We start from the raw sequence: 13,888 nt of genomic DNA on the forward strand, positions 1-13,888 counted from the left end.
CTTCCCACATGGTTCTCCCAGCTAGCTGTCACAGTAGGGAAGAGGGGCTCTTCCCTGATCGTGCCATCAAAAGTCCCAGAATTGAGTCTCATTGGCCTGGCTTGGGTCATGTGCCCATCCCTGAAGAATTGTGGAGGCCAGGGGTAGACAGTAGTTTGGGACACCCACCCATTCTCTGTCACAAAGACCCAGTGGCGGCAGAGGAGTGATCTTCCAAGGGAAATCAGGTGCTGTTACCAAGAGGAGTAGAGGAGAACCAGAGAAGCAGTAATGTGTCGGACAGCTGCTATGCAGGAAAGACTGTTTGCATATGTCCTGTGTGCCAGGCATCGGGCAAAGCCCCATGTACCTTAGTGATTACAGTGAATCCTCAAGGGAAAGTAGAGAGAAGGACACTGCGGCCAGAGAGGTTGGTGCGTGTGAGTCTCACCCAGCAACAGGGCTGGCATTAGAAGCCAGTGAGTATGCCCTTTCACCCCAAACCCTGGGCAAGACCAAAACCCTGCACTGGGGCAATGCTTGTTAAAAATTAGATGTGTGCCTAAAAATGCAGACATTAAATTGTGTTCACAGGTTGGTTCCACTAAGCCAATTAGGCCTGCTGCAGAGTCCTTGTACCATATGTACAGAACTTTAAAAACTATAAACAAGAGATCGAAAATGAATTGTGTAAGCAGAATTTTTTTCCATTTATGGGAATGTTTTTCTTACTGGTTTTCAGAAAACAATGAAACTTTGATGGTCAACCTTTTTTTTCCCCCCTTTTTTTTTAGTTTACTCAACGAGCTTTATTTCGATACTCACTTTATTTTTTTTTTTAACATTTATTTATTTTCGAGAGACAGAGTGTGAGTGGGGCAGAGACAGAGAGAAAGGGAGACCCAGAATCTGAAGCGGGCTCCAGGCTCTGAGCTGACAACACAGAGCCCGACGCGGTGCTCAAACTCATGGACCGTGAGATCATGGCCTGAGCTGAAGTCGGATGCTTAACTGACTGAGCCACCCAGGCGCCCCTTTTCCCTTGTTTTTTAATCCCCATTAGTATTATTCTTCACACATGGTCATCCAGACTTTGCTTAAGCATCCCCCAGTGACAAGACTTTTGGTATGGTATTCTCTGGGCCTCAATTTACCCATCTGGATGTTGGGCCATTGGATTGGCTGTGTCCCTCTCAGTGACAGAAAAGCCTCCTTAGTGGTGTCCCTCCTCCTTGTCAAGCCATTTTTCACACAGCAGCCAGAAGGATACATAGGAAAACTTTTTTTGAAACATACGTTTAATCATGTCACACACACACACACCCCACCCTTTGAAACCCCTTAACAGAATAGAAGCCCATCTCCTCCCTGTGACCTGCAAGCCCCTCATAATGCCGCTGGTGCTTGCCTCCCAGCCCCAGCCTCCTTCCTCCCCCGGCTCTGCTTGCCATGACGGCCTTTCTGCACCTCAGACATGTCCTGAACCATCCGGCATCCGCATCCTTATTCATCCTTTTCTTTCTGCCTGGAATACTCTTCTCTCAGTTCTTCTCCCTGCCAGCTCCTTGTCCCTCAGGTCTCCGTTCAAAGCCTGCTTGCCCCAGTGGGTCTTCCCTTCCAGGGACACTCATCCACCCCAGCCTCCCCCATTGTACAATCATACCAGACTTTGGGTCCTTTCTAAGCACTGACTGTAACTTATAATTCATACGTACTTGCTTGTCTGCTGGTCTGTTGCCCATCTTCCCATTTCCCAAGGGCAAGGTCTAGGTCGCTCTTGCTCTTCATTACATCCCAGCACCCAGAGAGTGCCTAGCACACAAGAGGTACTTAATAAATGTCATAGAGTGAATGAATGAATGAATGAATGACAAATGGGAGCCATTCAGAATCTCTGTGCCGGAGTCTTGATGAACAGAATGGATGTCTTTTTCATAAAACTGACAACTCTCTGGGTGGCTTTGGAGACAGTTCTTTTTTGTCAGAAAATCACCTTTCCGAGGTGACTCCTAAAGGATGTCTTGACCTGTTCTTTGGCTCCATGAGGTTCCCAGGACCAGGGAGCACCAACAAGGGAGGGGGGTGGGCCCGGATGCCCAAATCTCTGATGTTGAAATAGCCTGTTTTTATGAACAGGGTGGGACAGGCCCTGGGGAATCAGAGTGCAGGGCACTAAAGTTTCTTGAACTTTTCCTTTCTGCCAGGCAAAGAGCTCAGAGCTTTGCCTCTTATAATCATCGTAACAATGTGTGAGATGGGCTTACTGACCCCATTTTACAGTTAAGGAGGCTGTGGCCCCAAGGTTAGGAAATTGTGTGAGTCTAGAGCCCAGGTTTCTTCCTCTCCATCATGCTTCTTTGAAATAAAATCCATGTTGGATTTGGAGAGGTCATTCGTGGTGGACTTAGCTTGGCACTCAAGGGCACTTCCCCACCTTGTCCTGAATTACCTTTCCATTATTCATTTCTTCTACCTGTGAGACCCTGGTGTTCACACTGGTCCCTGGCTCCAGCCCCCCATGGTTTCTCCACCCTGTTCCATTTTGAATGGAAGTTTCCTTGTAAAGTTTCCACATCGTTCAAAGTGCACCGTGATGACTCCAGGCTTCAGAGAGCTCTCTCCTACCTCCCATCCTGCCTCGGTCAGGACTAGATTACCTATGTCAAAAACCCAACTTAAACTGGCTTCAGAAATAATTCGAGAGGGCAGGTTTGGCCCAAGGTTTCTCGGCTCAGTAAACTTGACAGACCAGGAGTAGATTGAGGTTCAAGCAGAACTGGATCTAACGGTTCGACTGTGTTCCCAGGAACCTGCTGATGTTGGCATCCTTGCAGGCAGTAGTGAGATGGCCTGCAACAGCTCCAGATCTACTGCCTAACAGCCTAGCAACTTCAAAGAAAAGACAGCTTGTCTTTTTTAAGGGTTGGAGCAAAAGAGCCGACTCTTGCTGGCTCTGATTGGCCCAGCACAGGTCACGTGCTCATTTCTCAACCAATCACCATGGATCATGAATGGCACCCACCTCTGTATCTAAGGCACTGTGCTGGGGTGGGGAAGCAGGTTCCCAGGAGAAAAGTCAAAAAAGCTTTGGTGGGAAGAAAAGGGAATCAGTACTGGGCAAAAAATAACAGGCGTGCACTGCCCACAGGTTATTTTCATTTAGTATGTGTTGTCCCTCCAGCCACTCCTCAGCTCATGGCCTCCATCACCGTCGAGCCCATCGTGTTTATACAGCATTTCCGCCTTTCCAAAGAGCTTTCACATACATCCTTTTTAGTTGTCCAGGTGGTGTGCGGGGCCACGAGGTACTGCCTCTGACCAGCTGCCACCTCAGTTTGCCCAAATTTGTCATCATATATTATTTTCTGCATATGCCGTGACTTGTGACAATGATGGAAACATGGCCCTGTGGTTGCCCCCCCATCGTCGATCGCATGAGATCCTTACACTGTCACCCTGAACAGATGCTGTCAGACCAATTCACCAATGAGGAAACACACCTGGAGGGAGAAAATGACTTGGCCCCAGGCCCCTAATTGGTGGCAGTGGTGTGAGGCTTAGCTTATGAGAAATACCAGAGCGCTAAGAGCCATAGGTCTGTGCGACTTCTGACAAAAGGCAAAGTGTTAAGAATGACTGGAAAAATAGCCAGCCCTGTGGCTCTCTGGATTGAGTGGAAAGCAAGAAGTCCCTGCAGTGCTGAAAATAACACTATCTCCTGAGATGAGCAGGGTGTTAATGTTTTCCATTCTTGATTTCACTTAATCCTTTGTATAATTCTCAGAGGTGGGAGTTATACCCATACTGTTGAGGAGGAAGCTGAAGCCCAGAGAAAGCAAGTAACTTCTCCAAAGCCACACAGCAGGTCAGCAGCAGAACTTAGATTCAAACCCAGGTCTTTCTGACAGCCCTGTGCTTTACTCCAGAGTCCTGGAGATGGAAGAGCTCCCCGCCCCCACCCCCAACTCTTTCCTTTCATTTAAATCCAAGTTAGTTAACATGTAGTGTAATAATGACTGCAGGAATAGAATGTAGTGATTCATCATTCACCTATCACACCCAGTGCTCGTCCCAACAAGTGTCCTCCTTAATGCCCCTTGTCCCTTTAGCCCATCTTCCCACCCAACACCCTGTCAGCAGTCCTGAGTTTGTTCTCTGTATTTAAGAGCCTCTATGGTTTATCTCCCTCCCTGTTTTTATATTATTTAACTTTTTTTTTTTTTTTTTAAATTTTTTTTGTCAACGTTTTTTATTTATTTTTGGGACAGAGAGAGACAGAGCATGAACGGGGGAGGGGCAGAGAGAGAGGGAGACACAGAATCGGAAACAGGCTCCAGGCTCCGAGCCATCAGCCCGGAGCCTGACGCGGGGCTCGAACTCACGGACCGCGAGATCGTGACCTGGCTGAAGTCGGACACTTAACCGACTGCGCCACCCAGGCGCCCCATTATTTAACTTTTTTAACATTTATTTATTTTTGAGAGACAGAGACAGAGCATGAGCAGGGGAGGGGCAGAGAGAGAGGGAGACACAGAATCTGAAGCAGGCTCCAGGCTCCGAGCTGTCAGCACAGAGCCTGACGCGGGGCTGGAACCCACAGACCGTGAGATCATGACCTGAGCCAAAATCGGACCCTCAACCGACTGAGCCACCCAGGCGCCCCTGTTTTTATATTATTTTTCCTTCCCTTCCCTTATGTTCATCTGTTTTGTGTCTTAAATTCCACAAATGAGTGAAATCATATGGTATTTGTCTTTTTCTGACTGATTTCACTTAGCATAATACCCTCTAGTTCCATCCATGTAGTTGCAAATGGCAAGATTTCATTCTCTTCGATTGCCGAGTAATACTCCATTGTATGTATATATACCACATCTTCTTCATCCATTCATCTGCCGATGGACATTTGGGCTCTTTCCATACTTTGTATTGTCAATAGCATTGCTATAAACATTGAAGTGCATGTGCCCCTTTGAATCAGCACTCCTGTATCCTTTGGATAAATGCCTAGTAGTGCAATTGCTGGGTCATACGGTAGTTCTATTTTTAATTTTTTGAGGAACCTCCATACTGTTTTCCAGAGTGGCTGCACCAGTTTGCCTTCCCACCAGCAGTGCAAAAGGCTTCCTCTTTCTCCGCATCCTGGTCAACATCTCTTGTTGCCTGAGTTGTTCATTTTAGCCATTCTGACAAGGGTGAGGTGGTATCTCATTGTGGTTTTGATTTGTATTTTCCCTGATGAGGAGTGACACTGAGCATCTTTTCACGTGTCTGTTCGCCATCTGGATGTTGGAAGAGATCCCTTGGTGTTAATGCCTGTCTCTTCTGTCCCTCTCTATAGGTCTATATCATCCGGGTCACGTGGTCCAGTGGCTCCACAGAGGCCATTTACCGGCGCTACAGCAAGTTCTTTGACCTCCAGGTAAGGATTTGGAGTCTCCAATGGGCTGCAGGGTCGGAAAAGTTTAATTGGACTAACTTTCCATTTTGACTTCAGGGTCTAGATGCTCACCCCACAGCGGACACAGAGTGGTTTGTTTTTTTTTTTTCCTAGACTTAAAAATGATGTCCATTGTGCTCCCTTGAGCAGCACAGCTACTGAAGTCAGAAGGATACAGAAATTAACATGGTCCCTATACAAGAATGACATGCAAATCTGTGGAGCATACGTTTGAATATCCCAGGAGAAAAAAACCTTCCTGGCTTCAGGCACAGATTGATCCAGGGTTTTCAATGGTACCACCTCACCCAGCTCCTTCCTCTCATCCTGCATTCCTACTTTCAGTGGTGTTGGCTTTATCCTCAGATCCCACGTGGTTACAAAATGCTCTGGGATTATACTCAGCAGGAAAGAGTGAAAGGTCACTTCCCAGAAGTCCCAGCAAACACAGTGTCCTGCACGCCATCCTATCTCTTGACCCCACATGTTCTTTTAGAAGCTTGGGTGATATTAACCACCGACATCTTGGTTGTATGGACCTAATCCATTCCTAAAAATGTTGAATAAAGAATTTTCAGAACCTGTATTTCATTATTTTAAAGGAAGAGGAGATGATAATGTGCTTCTCGCAGGTTTCCCCAGTATCACTAAAACCATCTCAAACGCCTACATAACAAACTGCCAAGAGTCGTTGTGTAATGTCAACCGAGACTCCTGTTACCTAATTATTAAAATGCAGTGAACTCATTAGTGGTGTTCTGTGTTGACAAAATGCAACAAAATTAAACAGTACCATATGTAAATTATATTTTTCTTCTAGTCTACAGCAGACCTAGAAGTGCACAAAGAGACTATATGGTAACGATGCTAAGACTCTAGCTAAAACAGACTTGGCAGGAGCAGCATGGGGGCCAGGAAAGGGCTGAACCCTGGGGGAAAGGAAGGGAAGATGATGCCCAACACCTTTGAATGTGATGAGCTGGAGGCATCGTCCTGTCTGAGAAGGACCAAGATCCACACCCTCTTTGCCAGGTGCAGGGGTGACTTAGGCAGATCCATTATAGCAGATCTTCAGTTCAGAGATTGAAGTTGCTAGACTGACTTTTCACGCACAGAGGGTCTGTGTAGGGACGACCACCTGTATTTTGCTTTCAGAGGCCTCTTGCCTGCCTGACACCTCCAAGAAGGATGAAGGATAAGAGGGGACAGAGAACGGCGACACTCAGGATTGCTGTCCCGGGGATTATGGGAATCCACAGAGCAAAGTGGCCACTGGGCAGCTTAGGCAGGAAGAGAGGAGTGGGGTAGATTTATGGGAGGAGGCAGGTATGTCCCATGGAGCCCCAGAGCAGGAAATGAAGCTGGCCCCACAGGGCCCCAGAACCAGCACCTGATTGGCCCTCAGAGGACCAGCAGCTCCCCAGCCGTCTGTCATTGTGGCCACAGGGTCTCCCATCAAGCCTATTTTGTTTAACTGCTAGCTTCTCTGGACCGGCTTCCTCCCCTAGCCCATTGGCCCACATCCCCCAGACAGCACCTCAGTCCCTCACTTTTCCCTGTTGTCAACCCTCTGGAGTTTCTAGGTGCTGAGTCCAGTCTCCAGGAGAGAGAGAATCTGATTGTCCCAAGGGTCCTAAGTGTACCTCCACGCCTGTCAGCTTGGCCAGAGAGGTTGGGGTGTTTGCTCCAGCATCATCTAGAAGAGGAGGTTGGATGAAGACGGGAGTGAGGAGAAGGGCATATGGAAATGTCCATGGCTGCTGTTTTGCAGCCAGCAGGGCGGCATACCCACAGCTTTAGACCTTGACCTCTGGGGTTAGAGAGACTGGGTTTAAGTCTCAGCTTCGTGTTTCAGGTCTCAGCTTGGTGTCACCTCTGTATGCTTCTGAGACTCAGTCTCCCCATCTGCATGTTAAAGAATGAAAGAACTTTCCTCATGCATTCGTGGTGATGGTTAATCGAGCTGCGCCTTGCTCAATAAGCACATTAGCTGCCATTAGCTGTCTCAGTTCAGAAGGGACTTGCCCGAAGTGACATCATTTCGGAATGCCTGAGCCAGAGTGTGATCACGAGTGTCCCTGGCCCAAAGCCTGTACTCCCTCCACTCTCCTGTTCTGACTCAACTTTCTTGTTTCTACCAGAACTTAAAAGTGAGGTTTTCTTCCCCACTCAGCATAATTGGCAATAATTGGGGGTTTGGTATAGCATAAATAGCTGCCTCAGACTCCCCTCCCTGTTAGTCCAAAGGCAGTGCTTCAGCCAGCCTTAAAGAGGCCCAGATGGGTGGCTGGAGTGGGAAAGTCATAGAATTCCAGAGGGTCCTGCTGTCCTAGAAACAGCCACCCCCCAAAACCCAGAGGAGGAAGCTGGAAGAGGGCAGGGCGGGATCCCACCAGCCAAAGTCAGCTGTTCCCGAGGAGCAGGCAAGGAGGCCGGCCCGTGTGGGGCCGTGACACCCTAAAGTGAGGTGATTTCATGATCCCACACTCCCCTTCCTCCTGTCTGGTGAGTAGCCTTGGCTTTGTCAAAAGTAACTTGGCACAAAAGAGTATGGAGAGGGCCAAGCTTTCGTGGAGAAACAGCTAGGCCAATGTGGCGTAATGGAAAAAGCAGAGGACTTGGTCAGGAGACTTGGGGCCCAGCCACCTGTGCTATGAGGCCTTGGGCACGCCTCTTAACCCCTTTGTGCCTGATTGTCCTCACCAGTAACAAGGTAATGACAAAAGAAACAGCTGGCATTTCTGGAGCACGGACGGCTAAGCATCTAGATATAATGACTCAGTTAATCCTCATATTAAGTTTATTAAATTACATAGATGAAGAATTCTAGGCTCAGAGAGGTTAAGTCATTTGCACAAGGTCACACAGCTAGTGAATGTCCAAACTTAGATTTGAAACTGGGCGGGCGACACCAGATACCGCACTCTTTGCCACTGTGCCGTCTAGTGCCCCTGTCTCTAGTGGCTACTTCACAAAGTTTATATGGAGTTAAAAGTGATGATGTGTGTCCAGAAGAGGCAGATCCGTAGAGTCAGAAAGCAGATTAGTGGTTGCCAGGAGCTGGAGGGAGGGGCAAAAGGGGAGAGGCTGTTATTGGGTACTGGGTATCTTTTGGGGGGTGATGGAAATGTTCTGGAATTAGATGATGGCCCTGGTTGCACGGCCTTGTGAATGTACTAAGCACCACTGAATGGTACGCTTTAAAGGGGCGAATTTTATGGCACACGAAGTATCTCTCAATTGCTTTTTTAAAAAGAGTAATGATGTGTGCGAGCAGTCTCTGGGCTGTCAAGCCCTGAGCAAATGTCAGCTGTTGGGATTATTGATGGGCGTGGGTTGCTGCTAGGAACTGGCATGAAGATCAGAGGAGGCGACGATGCCAGTTTAATAGAGTGGTTAAGATCCTGGGCCTTGATCCAAATACTGCCACTTACTGGCTGTGAGATCTTGTTTTAGTCAGAACTGTTTTAGTTGCAGATGACAGAAACCTAGTCAAAATGGATTATTCAAAAAGAGCATTGATCGGCAAAATGTAACTGAGATGTCTAAGGGTACTAGGCTGCAGGTGTGGCTGGATCCAGGAGCAAAAATGTCCACGAGGACCTGGCTCTCTCCACTTCTTAGCTTTCTTCATGCCCAAGCAGGATGGTGTGTGATACAGTGGTGGCCACAGCTCCAAGCTGTATCCAACAGGTCAGCTCAGTGGCTTCAGAAAAAGAAGAATACCCCCAACAATTTAAGCAAAAGTCTCATTGGTTCATCTTGGGTCGACGGCTGGGTCAGTCCGGGCCAGCCTAGGGACTGGAGGAGAATGAGTGTAGACTAATCAAGGAGTAGAAATAGTCCCCAGAAGAAATCAGACAGCTGCTTCCAGAAAGGGAGAAATAGCCTGTAGATGACAAAAACCAGTAAATGTTCCTTCTGGTCGGGGCGAGACATTCAGGCAGAGGAAATCCTCTCCAGAGAGGCTGCCTGGAATAGAAAGAAGGAGCATGACTCAGGTTCCTTTGTGGGAAGAGAGACTCACAGTCACCAGCGAGAAGGTCCTGTTTACGACAATTCACCTTCCAATGTGATTTCCTAACCCTCTCACGCTTAGAGGAGCCGGACCCTGATCGTCATGCCTGCCACTACTAGCTGACATCTGGCCACAAGTCTCGTTGACATGAGGGTGCAGGTAACAGAGCCCTGGGCTTGGAATGGGCAGACCTGGTGTCAGGTCCTAGTCCTCTGTCTTCCCAGCTGTGTGGCCTTGGGGAGGCCACTCAGCCTCTCTGAACCTCCCTTTCTGCCCTAGCCTAGGCCCACGTTGGAGAGTCCATCAGAGTGTGACGGAGGGAGCTGGCCTCTGAGCAAGATGCCCACAGGGTTGAGGGCAGTGCCCAGAGAAAATGTATTTGGGTTGAGTGGCACAGTAACAGTATCAGCAATCACGTACTGAAATGGGCCAGGTGCCCATTTTCTACGCCGCCTTGTTTAGTCCTGATTTGCAGGCCCGAAGTCGGTATCGTGCCCATGTCACAGATGGGGAAACTGAAGCTCAGAGAGGCGGAGTCATGTGCCCAGAAACAGCATGGCTAAGATTCAGGCTGCGGCACACTGAGTCTGAAACCTGGGCTCCTAACCACGGAGCCCCCCGGCCTCCCTGAGGCCCAGAATTGCCTTCACCCATGTCTCTTCAGAGTTAGCTTTGCCTCAGAGTTCTGCCTGTAGCTGGCCTTCAAAGACCCATTTGGCCCTCCTTCTAGATGTGGGCGGGGCCTATCCTCAGGGCTACTCCGAGCAGACCACAAGCCCTTCACAAACGGGCCTCAGATGCATGAGGGGGTCTGCTTTATACTGCACCGTGCGACCTTTGCCCTCTGAGTTTTCCCACTGGTTCATTCTATCCCCTGGGCTGGGGTCACGGTCATCCCTGGAGCCAGGGCTTCCCTCACAGAAGGCACGGTTAAACACGTGCTGAGCCAGACCCCAGGTGTTCAGAGAGGGACCTCTGTCCCAGCCAGGGAGCCCAGGCAGAGCTTGCTTCCTGGAGGAACAAACATCTGAGCAGGGCCTTGACAAGGAGTAAGGAGTTGACCTGCCCGCAGGACGGGGGGAAGGCTTTCTGCAAAGAGGAAACCACGTGTGCAAAGGTGTAAAGGCGTGAGGAAGCAGGACTTTTAGGGCGCACTGCAGAATTACAGTGGTGGGGGACACAGAGCCAGCTGGGTCACTCTGCCCCGCAGGGAGCTCACATGTGTCCCACGTGCAAGAACGCTCCATCTCTGAGGACCCAGAGAGGGCTGTTCCTAGGCACAGGGGCTCTCGCGGGATGCTGCGCCCTGGACGCCGCACATCTCAGAGCTGGAGGCAACCTGGAGGCAGCATGTCGATCCGCGCCTTTGTTTCTCGCCAGAGAAGGGAACTGAGATCCAGAGACGGGAGCGGCCATCCCAAGTCACACAGCAAAGTCATTTGTTTCCCACTGTGATTGAGACAGGACTGGCCTGTCCCCCTGCTGAGAGTCTAACTGCCCCCCCCTCCCCCCCCCCCCCATGCACTTCTGAGCTTTGGGGACTGTCTGCCCAGGAGCCCCCACGCTCCACCCCAGGGGCCAAAGGGAAGGGAGTGTTTTTCTCGTCTCTTCTGGGGGCAAGTACAGGGGTGGCAGAACCCAAGAGCTCTCACTCCCCAGGCGGGCCTTGCCCACCCGGGGGGGCTTCCCAGTGAGATCCTAGCCCACAGCCGGCTGAGGAGCCCGCCACGCATATTTATCCAAATGCTCAGACACACTCCTTTCCACAGACGTTCTCTTCTGAGATCGCAGCGCACCTCCCACGTGTTGGACGCGCTTCATACACTCCTCCTTCCCTTCCGTCTGAAGAGCTCTTGCCACCTCAGTTGTGTGTCGCTAAGAAGACAATACCGTCGTTGCCCTTTTCCACACAGTTAGCAAGTCTTTCTTTCTAAACTAGAAAGAAGCGAGACTGTGTTGGTCAGTTGCCTCTGCATCCCAGCCCGGGTCCTGTTGCTCCACCTGGAACATTATAATGTAACTTCCCCTCTCCTGGACAATGGCTGGCCAAACCAGATAGCCACTTTCTTTTACTCATTTGTTCGTTCGTTCGTTCATCCATTCCCTCTTTGCACAGTTGCTGGCACACACCAGTGGGGAGGTGGTGGGGCAGGCCAACGGGCAGGCAGAGCAGTGAGGAGGTCAGACTGAGGCAATGGACTGAGGGGCAGTAGGGAGAGAGAGATGGATCGGTGGGACGAGAGGCGGGCCCCACATGGCAGGTCCACCGGGACGCCGGAGCAGGCTAACCTTTGGGCCAGCTCCTCGAGGGGACAGAAGCCCCAAGGACAGCGAGCCGTGTCACACAGGTCCAGGTATGCTGTGTCCTGCTCTGAGGACCACGCGGCCTCTATCCAGCCAGCGACTGCACATGACGGTCCCCATGGGCCGCCCTGGCTCTTCTGGGTTGTGAGGCTTGGTGATACTGAGGGAGGAAAGCCCTCCAAGTCCAGTCTGCCACTAACACAAACCACGTGTGGCCCTCCATGCCAGCTTCCATGCTGTTTTCCTTGGACAGCACGTCTCCTTTCTCTCTACCACAAGCTGATGTCTTGAAAACTGCTGATGGAGGGTTCTCTCATCCCCCTCGGAGGCCTGCAGTGTAGCCACTTGACGTGGCTCCCTCTCCCTCCCTACCCCTCAGACTGACTCACTTTCCTCCTTGGTTTCCAGTCCTCCTCACCCCGAGCACCACTTCCTTTTATTATCTGGGGGGAGGGGCATGGATTTTCTAGTTTCCAAGGAGAGCGGTCCACAGTGGGACTTAGCCTGGCATGTCTCTGGTCCTGCTGCTGCAGACAGCTGGGTCTGGGGTTCCCCACAGAGTGTCTGGAACGTGGCCTGTGGGTGCCAAGGATGACGGTTCTCTGGATAGGAGCGGCTTGTGGCCTGTGAAACTGGACACACTAAGACCAGAAGCAAAACAGCTCCCAAGCCTCCGATCTTCTGTCCTTTCAAATAGCAGTCTTAGACTATAGTTGTCATTGACAGGGTGATAAAGCGAAATAAACCTGGATACGGCTAAACGAGGAGGATGGATGTTCTAGTCCAGCCCTGCACTGTTCACTATGATGGCAGTAGTCATGTGAAACTATTTAAATTAATAAGAATTCAATTAAATTAAAAGTTCAATTCTTTAGTCTCCAGAGCCTTGTTGCAAGTGCTCAATCTTGGAGCTCAACCTAGGGCTTAGTGGTGACCGTAAAAGGTCTATGCAGATAGAGAACATTTCCATGGTTGCAGAAAGTTCTCTTGGACAACCCAGCTCTGGCTTGTGGGGGGCCTTGGATAGTCTGAGGAGTTTTGCTAAGTTTAAAACACAGCCTTGCAATGGAATGTTCTTCAGCTTTAAAAAGGAGGGAAATTCTGGGGCGCCTGGATGGCTCAGTCGGTTAAGCGTCCAATGATGGCTCAGGTCATGATCTCACAGTTCGTGAGTTTAAGCCTCACGTTGGGCTCTCTGCTGTCAGCCCAGAGCCTGCTTCAGATCCTCTGTCCCCCTCTCTCTCTGCCCCTCCCCTGCTCGTGCACTCGCACATGCATGTGCTCTGTCTCTCAAAAATAAACATTAAAAAAAAAAAAAAAAAAGGAAAGGACACCTGGGTGGCTCGGTCAGTTAAGCATCCGACTGGCTGAGGTCCTGATCTCACGGCTCATGAGTTCGAGCCCTGCATCGGGCTCTGGGCTGACAGCTTGGAGCCTGGAGCCTGCTTCAGATTCTGTCTCCCTCTCTCTCTGTCCCTCTGCCACTTTCTCTCTCTCTCTCTCTCTCTCTCTCTCTCTGTTTCTCTCAGATATAAATAAACATTAAAAAAAAAAAAAGGGAAGAAATTCTGACACCTGCTACAACACGGATGAACCTTGAGGACATTATGTTGAGAAAAATAAGCCAGACACAAAATACTGTGTGGTTTCATTATATGCAGTACCTAGAATAGGTAGGTTCATATGGATAGAAAGTGGAATGATGGTTGCCAGGGGCTAAGGGAGGAGAATAGGGAGCTGGTGTATAATGGGGGATAGAGTTTTAGTTTGAGAGGATGGAGAAATTCTGGAAATGGATCGTGGTAATGGTTGCACAGCAGTATGAACGTGCTTAAGGCCGCTTAATTGTATGTTTAAAATGGTCGAAATGGTTTATGTTAAGTGTATATAACATAGTTTTTAAAAACACACAGCCTCGAGGTTCCGGGGGTGGCTCAGCCAGTTGGGCGTTGAACTCTTGATTTCGACTCAGGTCGTGATCTCACGATTCATGAGTTTGAGCCCCACATTGGACTCCACGCTGGTGGCACGGAGACTGCTTGGGGTTCTCTCTCTCCCTCTCCCTGCCTCTTCCCTGTTCATGCTGTCTCTCTCTAAATAAGTAAATAAAACTTTAAAAAAATTAAAGAAAAAGAAAATCACAGCCT

At 49.7% G+C, this 13,888-nt stretch overlaps 1 protein-coding gene across 2 annotated transcripts in view; it reads left to right on the plus strand.

Annotated features, from left to right (window-relative positions):
- SH3PXD2B (SH3 and PX domains 2B) overlaps positions 1 to 13,888 on the plus strand; it is a 101,328-nt gene that overhangs the window by 28,370 nt on the left and 59,070 nt on the right. For both annotated transcript variants that reach the window (XM_042946664.1, XM_042946674.1), the window contains exon 2: positions 5,321 to 5,401. In XM_042946664.1, the coding sequence (XP_042802598.1) occupies positions 5,321 to 5,401 (81 nt within the window). The remainder of the gene's footprint in view (positions 1 to 5,320; positions 5,402 to 13,888) is intronic.

This window comes from Panthera leo, chromosome A1 (genome assembly GCF_018350215.1).
Source record: "Panthera leo isolate Ple1 chromosome A1, P.leo_Ple1_pat1.1, whole genome shotgun sequence".
In the NCBI taxonomy this organism is placed as follows: domain Eukaryota; kingdom Metazoa; phylum Chordata; class Mammalia; order Carnivora; family Felidae; genus Panthera; species Panthera leo.